General features: G+C 35.1%; 1 protein-coding gene across 3 annotated transcripts in view; it reads right to left on the bottom strand.

Annotated features, from left to right (window-relative positions):
• The window catches only part of LOC127972545 (kinesin-like protein KIF21A), a 46,656-nt gene that overhangs the window by 30,289 nt on the left and 3,206 nt on the right, over window positions 1-13,161 (bottom strand). For all 3 annotated transcript variants that reach the window (XM_052576162.1, XM_052576154.1, XM_052576148.1), the window contains exons 2-3: window positions 2,197-2,419; window positions 146-328 (exon numbers count right to left, since the gene is read on the bottom strand). In XM_052576162.1, coding sequence (XP_052432122.1) covers window positions 146-328; window positions 2,197-2,419 — 406 coding nt within the window. The remainder of the gene's footprint in view (window positions 1-145; window positions 329-2,196; window positions 2,420-13,161) is intronic.

Raw genomic sequence — 13,161 nt, forward strand, 5'->3', positions numbered from 1 at the left:
CACCACCCTTCACAGCAAGGCACGACAGCAGCTCTGTTACACTTATCAGAGGATACATTTAAACCAACTCAACATAAAATAACACCTCTGTCAGTCGAAAGATCGCTAAAGGTAAGTGAAAATGACAGATGAGGTTGTTATTTACCTCCAAGAACTGGGCGTTGATCTTAAACTCAGGTACGGGTCGCCCTTGTTCTGTGGCGGCCTTTCTGCGCTCCTCGATGCCCCTGAAGAGGTGGCTGACCGCCCGTGGAATAATTCCCAGCTCCTCATCAGTGATGTTCACATCAAAGCCCGTGCCCATGGTGTAAGTCTTTCCCGAACCGGTCTGGAAAGATTCAGAGGGATGTGAGGTGAACAAGACCACTCAAACAGAGGATAATACTTATGAACTTATGATGCGTTTCAAAGTTCCTCATTGTACATTAAAGGAATATTTCAGAAAATTCCCTCTACCTTTCCACAGAGTGTCAAAACATATTTAGGTCTAAAAAAGCAACAACAACAAAAGCTAGGCTCTTGGGAAAATCCGGCCTGTGCTGTTGACTGTGAATTTTCTTTTAGCTGAGGCTAGAAAGGGGGAGTGACAGCCAAGACAAAGGAAGTTTGGGGTCTCTGTAGCCATAGACACACAGAGGAATGACACACAGGGCCTATGCGCACATCACCCTCTGACAGGAAGACAAGGCCATCGAACAACAGGGGGAGAATTAACAAAGCCAGAAAAGCCTGACGAAAAGTAGGGACTCTCATGAGGGAGAGTTTTTTAAATCATTATTCAAAGAAAGAACTTAAGATAAAAAATACACTCACTCTATGGGGGGCGGGGCAATACATTGGCGCTGAGGAAATTAAGACCCTTTTAGTAATCTATTATTGTTCAAAAAAAAAAAAAATGCAGCGTTCTTGTCAGAACATGTCCATCGTTCATGTTCTGGCATTAGTTTCATGGTTTGTTTGCCTTGCTTGATGTGCAGCATGCTCCACAGTCCACAACTGCTTTGCCTTAATAAATAACAGTTACCAAGTTTTTGTTGATATAACAGTGATACAGAACAACAGCAATGATAAGTTAAAATGTATACATTTATATATTTAGGACTTTAAATAAAAGTGACACAACAGTGAACACACCCGGAGCAGTGTGTGCCATCATAATAAAGAAGTTACTTGTTATCCCAATAAAATGTAGTTAGCAATATAACTTTTATGAATTGCCTAAATACAATTGGCAGAATTAAAAATATAAGTGCAGGCTATAAATGAACTAAAGCACAGTTGCATGACTTCAGCATCATCATTGTTAAGTTTCCGACATTTTCCCTGAAACAAGCTACTAACACAAACTACTAACAGCTAACTTCACTGAAGCTATTTGAGGGTCCATGCTTTTAAATGAATAACTATGTATTCATTATTTTCATTTATTTAATCTGGCACAAAACAATGGAGATCTCAATAGAGAGCTGCAGGGATGAGGTCATGTTGCAGGCCAAAACCTGGAAACAAAGTCAATGGATTTTTGAATGAGTTTTTAGTAAAATGCCTGACTTAAGGTCTGTGGATAACACAAGTCCAAGATATTTTCAAGTTATATTCTTAAACATTAAATACTTTCTTGTACAAAACATCTTGTTTTTTTTTTTGTTTTTTTTCAAAAGAATGATTCTAACGTCTGAGTCGCCCTACAAAACTACTTACCGGTAATCGCCTCAGTATTACACTTGAACAGATAAGTTGAAACTAATTTAACTAAAAAATTCTATGATTTATAACCGAGTTGAAAACAATTTAAGGATTTAATCAAATATTTTCCCTATAAAGCAAGAACACACAACAAGCTTTGAAAAGCTTTTTGAACTGGTTCTATTACACAGTTAAAATGAGACGATTTACTAAAATAAAATCTTATGAGGTGATGATTTCATATGAATTGGTATAATGCAATTCATATGGAAAACTACTGTATAAATACTGAACATAGTTAAGAATTGCCATGAGAGTGTGCTGAAAACTGCGTTTGTAACATTTAATCTAACAATAAAACCAATAATAATAATGAAATTCTTGCCTAAAATGGAAAACTTCTGCACCAATCGTTAAAAGTTAAGAACTGGGCTAAAGACCCAAACATTTTCAGTGTGGATTGAATGACTTCATTTCATCACTGGGTTTCTTGTTATTTTACAGTCTTACCTGTCCATAGGCGAAGATAGTGGCATTATATCCTTCAAAACAGCCTTCGATGAGTTTCTCAGTGCAGTTGCTGTAGATACTGTCCTGCTGCGAGTCCATGTCGAAAACATAGTCAAACGTGAAGGCCTTGTCCTTTCCCAGAACAACCTGGGGCTCCCCAGGGGTGACGAATGTGCAGATGTGACATCCCTCTATCTTTTCCTTTGCCAGCTGTGGACGAACCCTGGAAGAAAGAGACAAATTGTTTATTTGAATAAATGTTTTTATCTTGAAATCACAGTGTTAGATAAAAAAAAAAAAAAAAAAAAAAGACAGATTAAAAAATATTTTTGAAAGAACATAATGACGAATTCTTGCATGACAGTTAAAAAGTGTGTATATTTGATATTCCAATAATCTATTGATCTGATATTTGATATTTATTGACATTGAGTTGATAAACTTTTTTTTTTTTTTATACAAATACAGTAAAAGAAGTCAAGATCTTTGAGGTGTGACAGGCCGAAGTTCCTATTTTAACAGTTGATAAAAAATGTGATTTAAAAGCTATCAATGCTAGGTAAGTTGTGTTCCATAATGGTTTGTATACTAAACTATGAAAAGCACAAAACAACAACAACAAAAATAAAAATAAAAAACCTTGGGATTTGTGCCTCTAATGGTCAAGTATACTGTATTCATGGTAAGTGACAAAGACACGCCAATCCTGAGTTTGTTCATGAACAGACGCGTTCTGTTAGAGGAGAGCAAGAGAAAAAACAGTCACACCCTGGGATTCATTTACTCATATTTTCTGTTTTCTTTATTTAATTATTTCCTTCAAAACAACTTGCTGCTCTGCCTTTTACTTTATTAGCCCTTATTCCATTGATTTTTAAAGTAGATTTTTCATTTATCCATGCAGAAGTTACAATGTGTCCGAATGCAATAAATAAAGCAATGCAAATGTTCAGAAAGAAGGTAAAACTAAAATGTCTTAAACTATATTACAAGAAACACTGACTAGCATAAGTGCACTTACATATGAATGCAATTCTATTTTGAAATTATGTTCTTATTAATTATTATTTAGAATACATGTAATTACAATGTAACAAAAATTACAATAAAATGTTCTAGACATGTCAACTATGTGTCTTTCTGTAAGGCAAGTCAGGCAACAGCTGTAAGGCAAATCAGTTGCTATAGCCCATCAAAAAAAAAAAAAAAAAAAAAAAAAATTGTTAAAACATTCGTATGCAGATTTCATATACAATTCTGTTATATGAATCAGTATCCTAATAATTTAAACTCTGTTCTTAACCTCCGTTAGTGACATGATTTCCCAGCTGCAAGCTTCTTTTCTCTCTTTCAGTTGTGAGGTCACTTTTAAGAGAGTAATGCTAGTCAGACACTCTTGTGTGTGTCCAGTCTTTTCCAGTGACATCTCCACTGTCTCCAAACCCTCTAAAATACTGAAAACAGGCATTCAAGGGTTAACTTTGTTCCTCGTTTCAGAGCTACTCATGTGTGCCAGCGCATTCTAGGCAGCTTAGAAGGGTTACATGAAAATACAACTCAAAAATAAGCCATGTTACAATGCCGACCTCTGACCACTATAAATCTTTAAAGTCTTGAGGATATATAAATTGGTCTTGTTAACCTAAATGCACGCCAAGAACCCCTCAACCACAAATGATGTCAATGCGAGACCATACTATGCCTCTACATGTGTAATTATACATACTGTAAAAGATATTGTGAGACATTTATGAGACTGAAAAACGCTTCCCATTTCAACAGCTTCCACAAAACACTCTAGTGAGTCGTCTGACAGATTTGAGAATTAGGTTCAAATGAACACCCAGTGTTTATCTCAAACAGGATTGTTTATTTAGGGATTCAATCTGGCAAGATGCAAGAAAGACAATTTTGAGTAACCAATGCTCATTCCACCTTGCACCTAAGATACACATTATATATATATATATATATATATATATATATATATATATATATATATATATATATATATATATATATATATATATAAATAAAAACACTGACTCATCCAGCAAAGAAACAAGTAACTTCATAAGTGAGTCATTGGCTTAGTCACTCAAAAAATTTGTCAAAAAAAATTAAAATGCTCATTTATTCCGGATTTTAACATTGCCTTGGGTTGTTCTGAAACACGCAAAGTTTGATTGATAAGATAACTGGCAAACTGAGTCTAAATTGTTTATTAATTTGCCACATAAAAGTATAATCACACAGTACTAAAGCTGTTTTTCTCATAACATAACCAATGCTCATAAAATATCTGTCGACACAAATGATCATTTGATCCAAGCAATAAGAATTATTATTGGATCCCCCCCCCCCCCCCAAAAGAAATCCTCAAATGCACTAAATTAATCATTAATCAAAACTCATAAGACTTTCATTTATCTTTGAAACACAAATGGACACATTTAACATTCAAAGCTTTAAGGTTCCAATGTTTATATGGGAATCTTTTCATTATATAAAACAATTGTGACTTTTCAGAAGACTTCGAGTAAACTACCTGATACATATGGAATACTTTTTATGATGCATTTGAGAACTTATTTAAGCTTTAAGTTAAGTTCAATGGATTTTTTTTGTTATATACTGTATCATCTAATGTTATGCATTGGGAGGGTCACACATTGTTCACGAGGCATCAAATAAAGCTCAGATTCTGACTGAACCCGTTTACCTCAACCCAAAGGCCTCATTACTGCGATTACAGTGACAAAGACATCTCCACGGCCTCCTCTTTCCCATGAAAAAGATCAGTAGCTTAAGTGGATTGGACCATGTTTTACAGGTCAAACAGTCATTACCCAGAAGCACAAGGGACAAGGGTCCATTTTGTCTTCTATGGGACAAGCTCACAATGATCTTAAACAGTGAACTAAGGAGAACTCCCAACATAAACAATGTAAAAAAATTGTAAATTCAAATAAAGCAGATGGAGACAGATGGGTAAGTTCTGATCCATCCTGCCCTAAAAAAGTATGACCCTATTAAAGATTTGTCTCAATCAAAATTCACAATCAATCAATGAATCAATGAATTAATCAGTTTCTCAGTTCCAGTGTCTGTTTATAATATGACAAAATATGTTAAAATATGCTCCATAGTGTCAACACAAAAGAACATGGATTAACCCTGATATCACACTTTCCATTGATTCTGGATAGTATGACTAATAAACATACCGATCGGTCTGGATTCCTTTGAGTGATACTAGTAATCAGCTAACAGATAACATGTTTGCGATATCTACAATACACACTTTAAAAAAACTATAATGGGACTTCATGACAGTTGCAGTCATTATAATAATTAAGATAATAACTTTCATCTATTAAACCTGAAACATCTATTTGACGGCGCACCCACAGATCCGAGTGAATTATATTACAAACAAAAATTCTTAGAACTACCTTAAAAATGTACAGGTAAATATCAGGGTGCAAAGCTTTTAACCTGCCTGCCAACAAACAGTATAACATGCTTCCTGTTTACAAGGCTGGCAGACCAAGTGATTTTGACTAAAAACTAGTAAAAGAACCTCACAATATCATGGCACTCCGTAACTATTTTACATTTTGGCAAAAATTGATAGCTAATTCATATGAATTCGTACAAATTTGTACATTTCAAATTGCCATATCTTAAAATAGTATTCCAGTAAGATTAGCTTCCAGTTAAATGCATTGTGGAAAAAAATTAATTAGCTAGTTATTACAGTTTCTCAAAACCATAGTAACACAGCAGCAGTCATTCAAACCACATTCCCGAACAGTAAATCAAACTTCCACCCAAAGCTCGAGAACTGTAGTTTGCCATTTATGAATGCATGTTGGAACTATGGTATCTGGAAACAGTTGAACAAATAACTGAACTTTGTATAGATGGCATTATAACAGACATTACTGTGTTTTTCTAGCTAGCTAATTTAATTAGTTTACCAATTTAATGGCATAGACATTTGAAGGTAACTCTATTGGGCTTAAAATGCATTGGCCGTGTATTTACAGTTAAGTCTAATACAAATGGGATTAGTATTGCCATGGTGACCTCTAGTGATTTGTTATAGTTTTAGGTTGTCTGTTATGTTAATCCCATGCAAATCATCTGTAAATTGTAAAGATAAAATTCCCCCCACAAATGATCTACCATATTTCGCCGAACACAGAGGTCCTGTGAAAATATTAGTCCTATGCAAATCTTTGTGATTTAGCAGGTCATATACAGTGGTGTGAAAAAGTGTTGGCCCCCTTCCTGATTTCTTATTTGTCACACTTTAATGATTCAGATCATCAAACAAATTTAAATATTAGTAAAAGATAACACAAGTGAACACATTTTTATCATTAAGGGAAAAGAAAATCCAAAATGACATGGCCCTGTGTGAAAAACTATTTGCCCCCAAACATAATAACTGGTTGGGCCACCCTTAGAAGCAACAACTGCAAACAAGCATTTACGATAACTTGGAATGAGTCTGTTACAGCGCCATGGAGGAATTTTGGTCCACTCATCTATGCAGAATAGTTGTAATTCAGCCACATTGGAGGATTTGAGCATTAACTGCCTTTTAAAGGTCATGCCACAACATCTCAATAGGTTTCAAGTCAGGACTTTGACTAGGCCACTCCAAAGTCTTCTTTTTTATTTTTTCAGCCATTCAGAAGTGGACTTGCTGGTGTGTTTTGGATCATTGTCCTGCTGCAGAACCCACGTTTGCTTCAGCTTGAGGTCACGAACAGATGAACAGATCTCCCTCAGGATTTTTTGATGAACAGCAGAATTCATGGTTCCATTTATCACAGCAAGTCTTCCAGGCAACCTGTCCTCCAACCAATACGCTCGTATAGGTCGTTTGTCCAAATCCCTGAAATACGACTCATAAGAGCGTATCCTACAATTGTGCCCCTATCGGCAAAACGTTGTTTTCATATTAATATTTTGTATTGTTTTATTTGCACTCTGGTTTGTGTTTTGTGTAGCTCAGTTGGTAGATTATTGCGTTATACCTTGATATGTAATCATGCTATCATGGGTTCGATCCCAGGGAACAGATGTGCATGAAAATGTATATACTCAATAAATCATAATTTAGCATGATTTCTGTGAGGGTTAGGTTTAGGGGTGGAGTTAGGTGTGGTCATTCGAACGAATAAGCAATCTAGTAAAATATGTAGGAAATACTGTGAGATCGGTGTAAAAAGCCCACACATTGCATTTAAATAAACGTGCGTTTTGATTGGTATCTCGTCAGTCAACAGAGAATTTCCCCAAAAGTCTTGGTGATCATCATGATGTTTTCTGGCAAAACTGAGATGAGCCTTTACGTTCTATTTTGCTCGGCAATGGTTTTCTACTTCGCTTTGTTCTACTTCGCTTTGTCAGGTAGGTCCTATTTAAGAGATTTCTTGATAGAGAACCGGTGTTGCAGTAATCAGGCCTCGGTGTGGCTAGAAAAATGTAACTCAGGTGTGATAAACCACAGTTTTAACGGGGACAAACACTTCTTCACACAGAGCCATGTAGAATAGAATACAAAACTGCTTTAGGGTGTTTTATATATTGCTATACACCATAAAACTATACACTTTGCAGAAAGAGAAAACCGATCAGAAGAGCGAAAACAAAAAGAACGATTAGGCTAGATGGAGATGGATGATGTACAGTATGGCAGCATGTGGTAAGGAACATTCTTCTGTTTATGATATATCATACACCTAGGCCAAAAACAACAATACATTTCCAAGCAATATCCTATCCAGGTGGGTTCACATCAAAAATGTTCACACACATCAAAGTTAATGTGTTACAAATAAATCAAGCATAAAGTTTGAGCTTTAAGATTTTAACCTGATGAAATGTAAATGACAAAGGGCAAAAACTATATTTTTTTCTTTATTAATCCATCTAACTGGACCATAGAGCGGGGCTCCCAAGCCCAACCAACTGAAATCTGGCTACTTCAGGTTACACGATTACTTCTGAATATGTATTCATGTGAGCGTGTATGCATTGACTCTTCAAACATTAAATGAAAGGTTGTGTATCCCAAACAAAATAGTCCGGTGTAAATGAGACTACAGCGAGTGCACATGAGACAGAAATGGGATGTGAGGAATTCCCCGCCTTCATTTTCCGTTTGCCATCCTTGAACAGTCAACAAAACGTCACATTATCTGTGTTGTATTGTCCTGATTAAAAGCCTGATTGAAGTGTTGGCTTTGCATGGATTAGTTTTGAGTTTCAGGGCTTCTATAGGGTTTTAATTTGGATTTCATTTAAATAACCTAATAAACAGGTACAAACAAGCTTGATTTCTTATGTAATGCCACAGGAAGCACAAGCATGTGATGTCAAATTTCCAGTCCGTTCTAAAAAGAAAACACTGTTTTAATCCCTTTTCACTAGCTCTGTTGCAACTTTCCACAAACAGGCCACAAACTGGCTTAATATTACTTAAAAAAAGAAGAATCTTGTATTTATTGAGAGAACTATTATATATGGTACGCAAACTATTATATCATGTTAAATTTAAGCTAAGATGTAACATTGCTATATTAAACTATATTAAATATATTAAAGTTAATTATAGTTAATAATAGCTATATGTCTCTAACTTTTATCTTGACATTCTTCACTGTATCAAACTATTAAAATCTAGAATGACGATAAAAATGTACATATTATATTGAAATGATATTCAAGTCAATATATTCAGGATATTCACAGCATTTTACAATAGAGAGATTTTACAATAACTCATTTTAATTTAAAAATAATAATAATGATATTTACAGTATATCTGTGCCATCCCTGTTACTGCAAAAAATTTCCCAATACTACAAAAACAAACAAACAAATAAAATTAATTAACTAAATACACATGAAAAATAACATCAATAAATTATTTGGGCACTTTCGACAACAAGTTTTTCTATTCATCAACTTCAAAGCTTATTTGGAACTACATTTCTTATTATTATTATTATTATTTTAATGTGCACTGCTAGAAAATAAAACCAAACAAAAAAATTGATACATACATTCCAGACTTCCACTGTAAATGCATAACTGTCAACTTTTAAAAACTACTATTTTGTTATATTTTTTTGTGGTTATCTTCTGCATGTACAGTAACAGATGTTGTACATAAAGCTTAAATTGGTTCAAACATCTTTTAAAATGCTGTCAGGATGAGCATGTCTAAAAATGGGGGAGTATTTTTGCAGCATCAGCTGTGCCCGATCACTCTATAAAAAAGTGCAAATTAAGTTAGGTTGACCTGCACATCCAGGAAATGTCCATACTGGCTGACTGCCTGCTCAAAGGTCTTACTGCACACATCTAAGGGTTATGGACAGGAAGGTCATAGGTGACTGTGATGTTGTTCGACTGCCGCCCTATAAGGTTCAGGCAGGAGCAAAAAAAAACAAGAAAACAAGGACCCAAAACATCCACCCATGTCTACTCCCATAAGCTCATCGGCACAAAACATCAACAATTATACATGGAAAGAATCAGTTGGTTTTGGAATGGAGATATTTAAATGTAAAGTGTGCTGTTTTTTCTTTTTCTTTTTTTTTTTACTGTAAAGACAACTAAGTCATCCGTATTTTAATATTCCTTTGAAAATGTATATGTTTAGTTGTTTTTACAATTATGTTGGTGGTGAAAAAAATGGATCTATGGATCTCCTAATAACGTATTTTTATAAACTGTGTCCATAATCAGCACATATGCTGTTTTAAAAGCAAATCACAAGATATTTCTATGGAGTAGGGCCTAAATAAAAGCACTTTTCTATTTAAACTAGATACATTATACAGTATATGGGGAAACAGAGGGATGGGAAAAAAAGCCAAATAAGAGACCAAGTGACAGAAGAGAGATATACTGTACATATTTTGGGCTTTTCAGAATAGCTGTGGTGGAAATTGTTGCGTCTCACTCTTCAACAAGGCCTTTAACGTGCACAGATGCCTCCCATGTTTAAGTAAATATTAAAGCATCTAAAGCCGTTAATTAAAGCCATTGTCTGTGTATACACAACCACACCAACCCAGTATGCACATGAGTCTGCTAACTCATCAATTCACATGACAGATGTTTTCTAGGGTTGGTTCTGCTCTGCTGGCTCATAAATAATCATGACCAGACCTAAACAAATAAATTAAAAATAAATCAGTGGGTTTCAACAGAAGGTGGAGCTCTTGATTTCATCTAGTCCACCCAATTTACTACTTCTGAAAATCTGGAACTATTATGCCCAGTCAGGCTACTCTCAAGAATGCAGAGGTTAAATACACAGAACCTATTGAAATTGTATCTTTCATATACTTTCATATACATACTATGTCAAAGATTTGGGATACTTAAGGTCATAAAGGTCATCACTATTAAGATCAGCATTAATTTAATAAAACATACAGTTAAAACTGTAATATTGAAACTGCCATTGAAAAGTTTGGTGTATGTAAGATTAAAACAAAAAAAGAGAGAAATAAGCAGCAAAATTGTTTTCAATAATGATAATAACAAGAACCAATAATACTGATAATAAATGAGCACAACATAATAGAATGATTCCTGAAGGATCGTATGACATTGAAAACTGGAGTAATGGCACAGGAATAAATTACATAAAAAAAACAGTTTTTTTTTTTTTTTTTTTTACTGTATTTTCAATCAAATAAATGCAGACTTGGTGAGCATTTGAGACTTTTTTCAAATCAGCAAAACAGCTTTGCTGTTTTACATTTGACCGCGTGCAGAAGCCAGCCAAACTGACTGTTTTACATCTCATGATGGTGATATTTTAACCAAAGGAAAGATTTTGATTCAGTTTCTCAGTAACGGATTTTTGACACACAGTCTTACAGACTAAAAATAATATGAAAATAGGTCAGATAAGTGATAAGCTATGTGTGCTATAACCAAACAGAGATACTCTCATCTGCAACACAAGCCTCAGACCAATTCGTAAAACTCAGAGAGTAATTCGACAAAGCAGCGCGTTGTTAAGACCAGGGGTATAAAATATGAATTCTGTGACTGGTGGTATTGAATATACCAGTGGTGGAATCTTACAGAACTGCTCAAACCTACACATGTAAAGCCCTTATAAACATGCTGTCAAATACTTTCAGCTGTATCACAGAAGTATGACAAGTGTTTATTGCCATGCAAAAGCAAAAAAATCACTTATTTCAAGAATGAATTCACAGCATTATGACTTTTGATGATAAACATGCTGACATATCCATAACCAGAAATGGCCCTTGGTTAAAGTAGTCCCCAATGAGCATCAGAAATCTATTCAATGTCAAATTAGGAGAACAACAGATGAATGAATCCAGGAGTCTCTGAACACAAGATAAATGAAGTGCTTTGAAAGCAACAGTGTAACAGGTAGAGACTGGTACTATATCAACAACCAACCGCAGCCTGGATTAAATAAAAAATTACTAAGGTTACCAAATCACATGTCTTTCTAGCGAGTAAAAATACACAGCTTCGGGCATCATCAGACGTGGTTTTGCAAACTAGAGATACTGCCATTGACGTAATGATAATTAAACAGTTGCCATGACTTTGGACTCACAAACAAAGAAGAATGATGACTTGTCTTCCATTAACTCAAAGTTGAAATCTCAGGGCCTTCGACCGTAACTTCATTTTAAAAGGACTTAAAGACTGCTACTGTTTTTATTATCCTATGCCAGCCACCAAAATACTGATGTCATTCCTCTTGGAGAGGAAAGTCACTGATACACAGTATAAAGACATTGTTTAAAGCAATTCCAAGATATAGTGATGCACTAATACCACTTTTTTATTTATTTATTTATTTACAAATATTGGGCACAGAGACAAAAGAAGAAGAAGAAGAAGAAGAAGAAGAAGAAGGAAGACAATCATGTTAGTTGGCTTCAGTTAGCAAACAGATATTTTCTCCAGTTATTTTCAACCTTAATTATACCTGTTAAAATATATTGTATAACGGGGTGCACAATATATATCGGCCAATGATTAATGCGCATCTCGTCAGTAAAGCCGGTTCTCTAATCAGCAGTAAATTCCATCAGGTGCTTGATTTCACATAGAGCAGCTGTTACTCCACAGAGCCGTTGTTAACTGACAAGCTCCGCAAATCAACGTTCATTATTAGCTTGGATTTTCGCATCTAGCTGGTTTACAACGGCTCCGTGAAGTAACAGCTGCTCTATGTGAAATCACGCAGCTGATGGTATATTGTGCACCCCTATTGTATAAGCTTTTGTTACCTTCACTGTTCATTTAAATGATGATTAGAGCGACTCCATCGCAGCAGCTCAATACTGTAAATGCAGTGAATCACTCCTTATACATCATACGAGCATGCTAGTCGCTTCTAGTCGTCTATGCTTGACGTTTAAAATAAATGTTGTTTATAGTGAATACCCCTATAATTTTTGTTTTATATTTACGATTTAGTTTCAATCCAAATGCATTCACTAATGAGGTCAACAGCAATTAAGATCATGCAACAGAAGTGCGTGCTCTCTGACTCTCTCTCACTCCATCTCTCTCATTACGTCACATAACTTTAGTATCCTGTAAACTGTTTTGGTTGCTTGCTTTTGACATTTGACCAAACTACAAACTTTCCAGTGATGTCTGTGTGAGATATTCACTCGACAAGCTAGCACATCTGCGCAGCCACGTACTCTATCGCACTCTGCTTATCAGCTCGTACACATCCGCTATACAGGCATGAATACTGAACATTATATTAATTACTTACATGTACTTAAGTTCGTAGACATCCTTAATCTCTAATAACTTAATTCTATTCTCTGTTGTCAGTGTTTCTTTTTCTGGACAGCTTTGTTCACACGCTGTGTAGTATCGGCTTTTGGCATCGGGCATTTTTACAGGAGCACA

This window comes from Carassius gibelio, chromosome A4 (genome assembly GCF_023724105.1).
Source record: "Carassius gibelio isolate Cgi1373 ecotype wild population from Czech Republic chromosome A4, carGib1.2-hapl.c, whole genome shotgun sequence".
NCBI lineage: Eukaryota > Metazoa > Chordata > Actinopteri > Cypriniformes > Cyprinidae > Carassius > Carassius gibelio.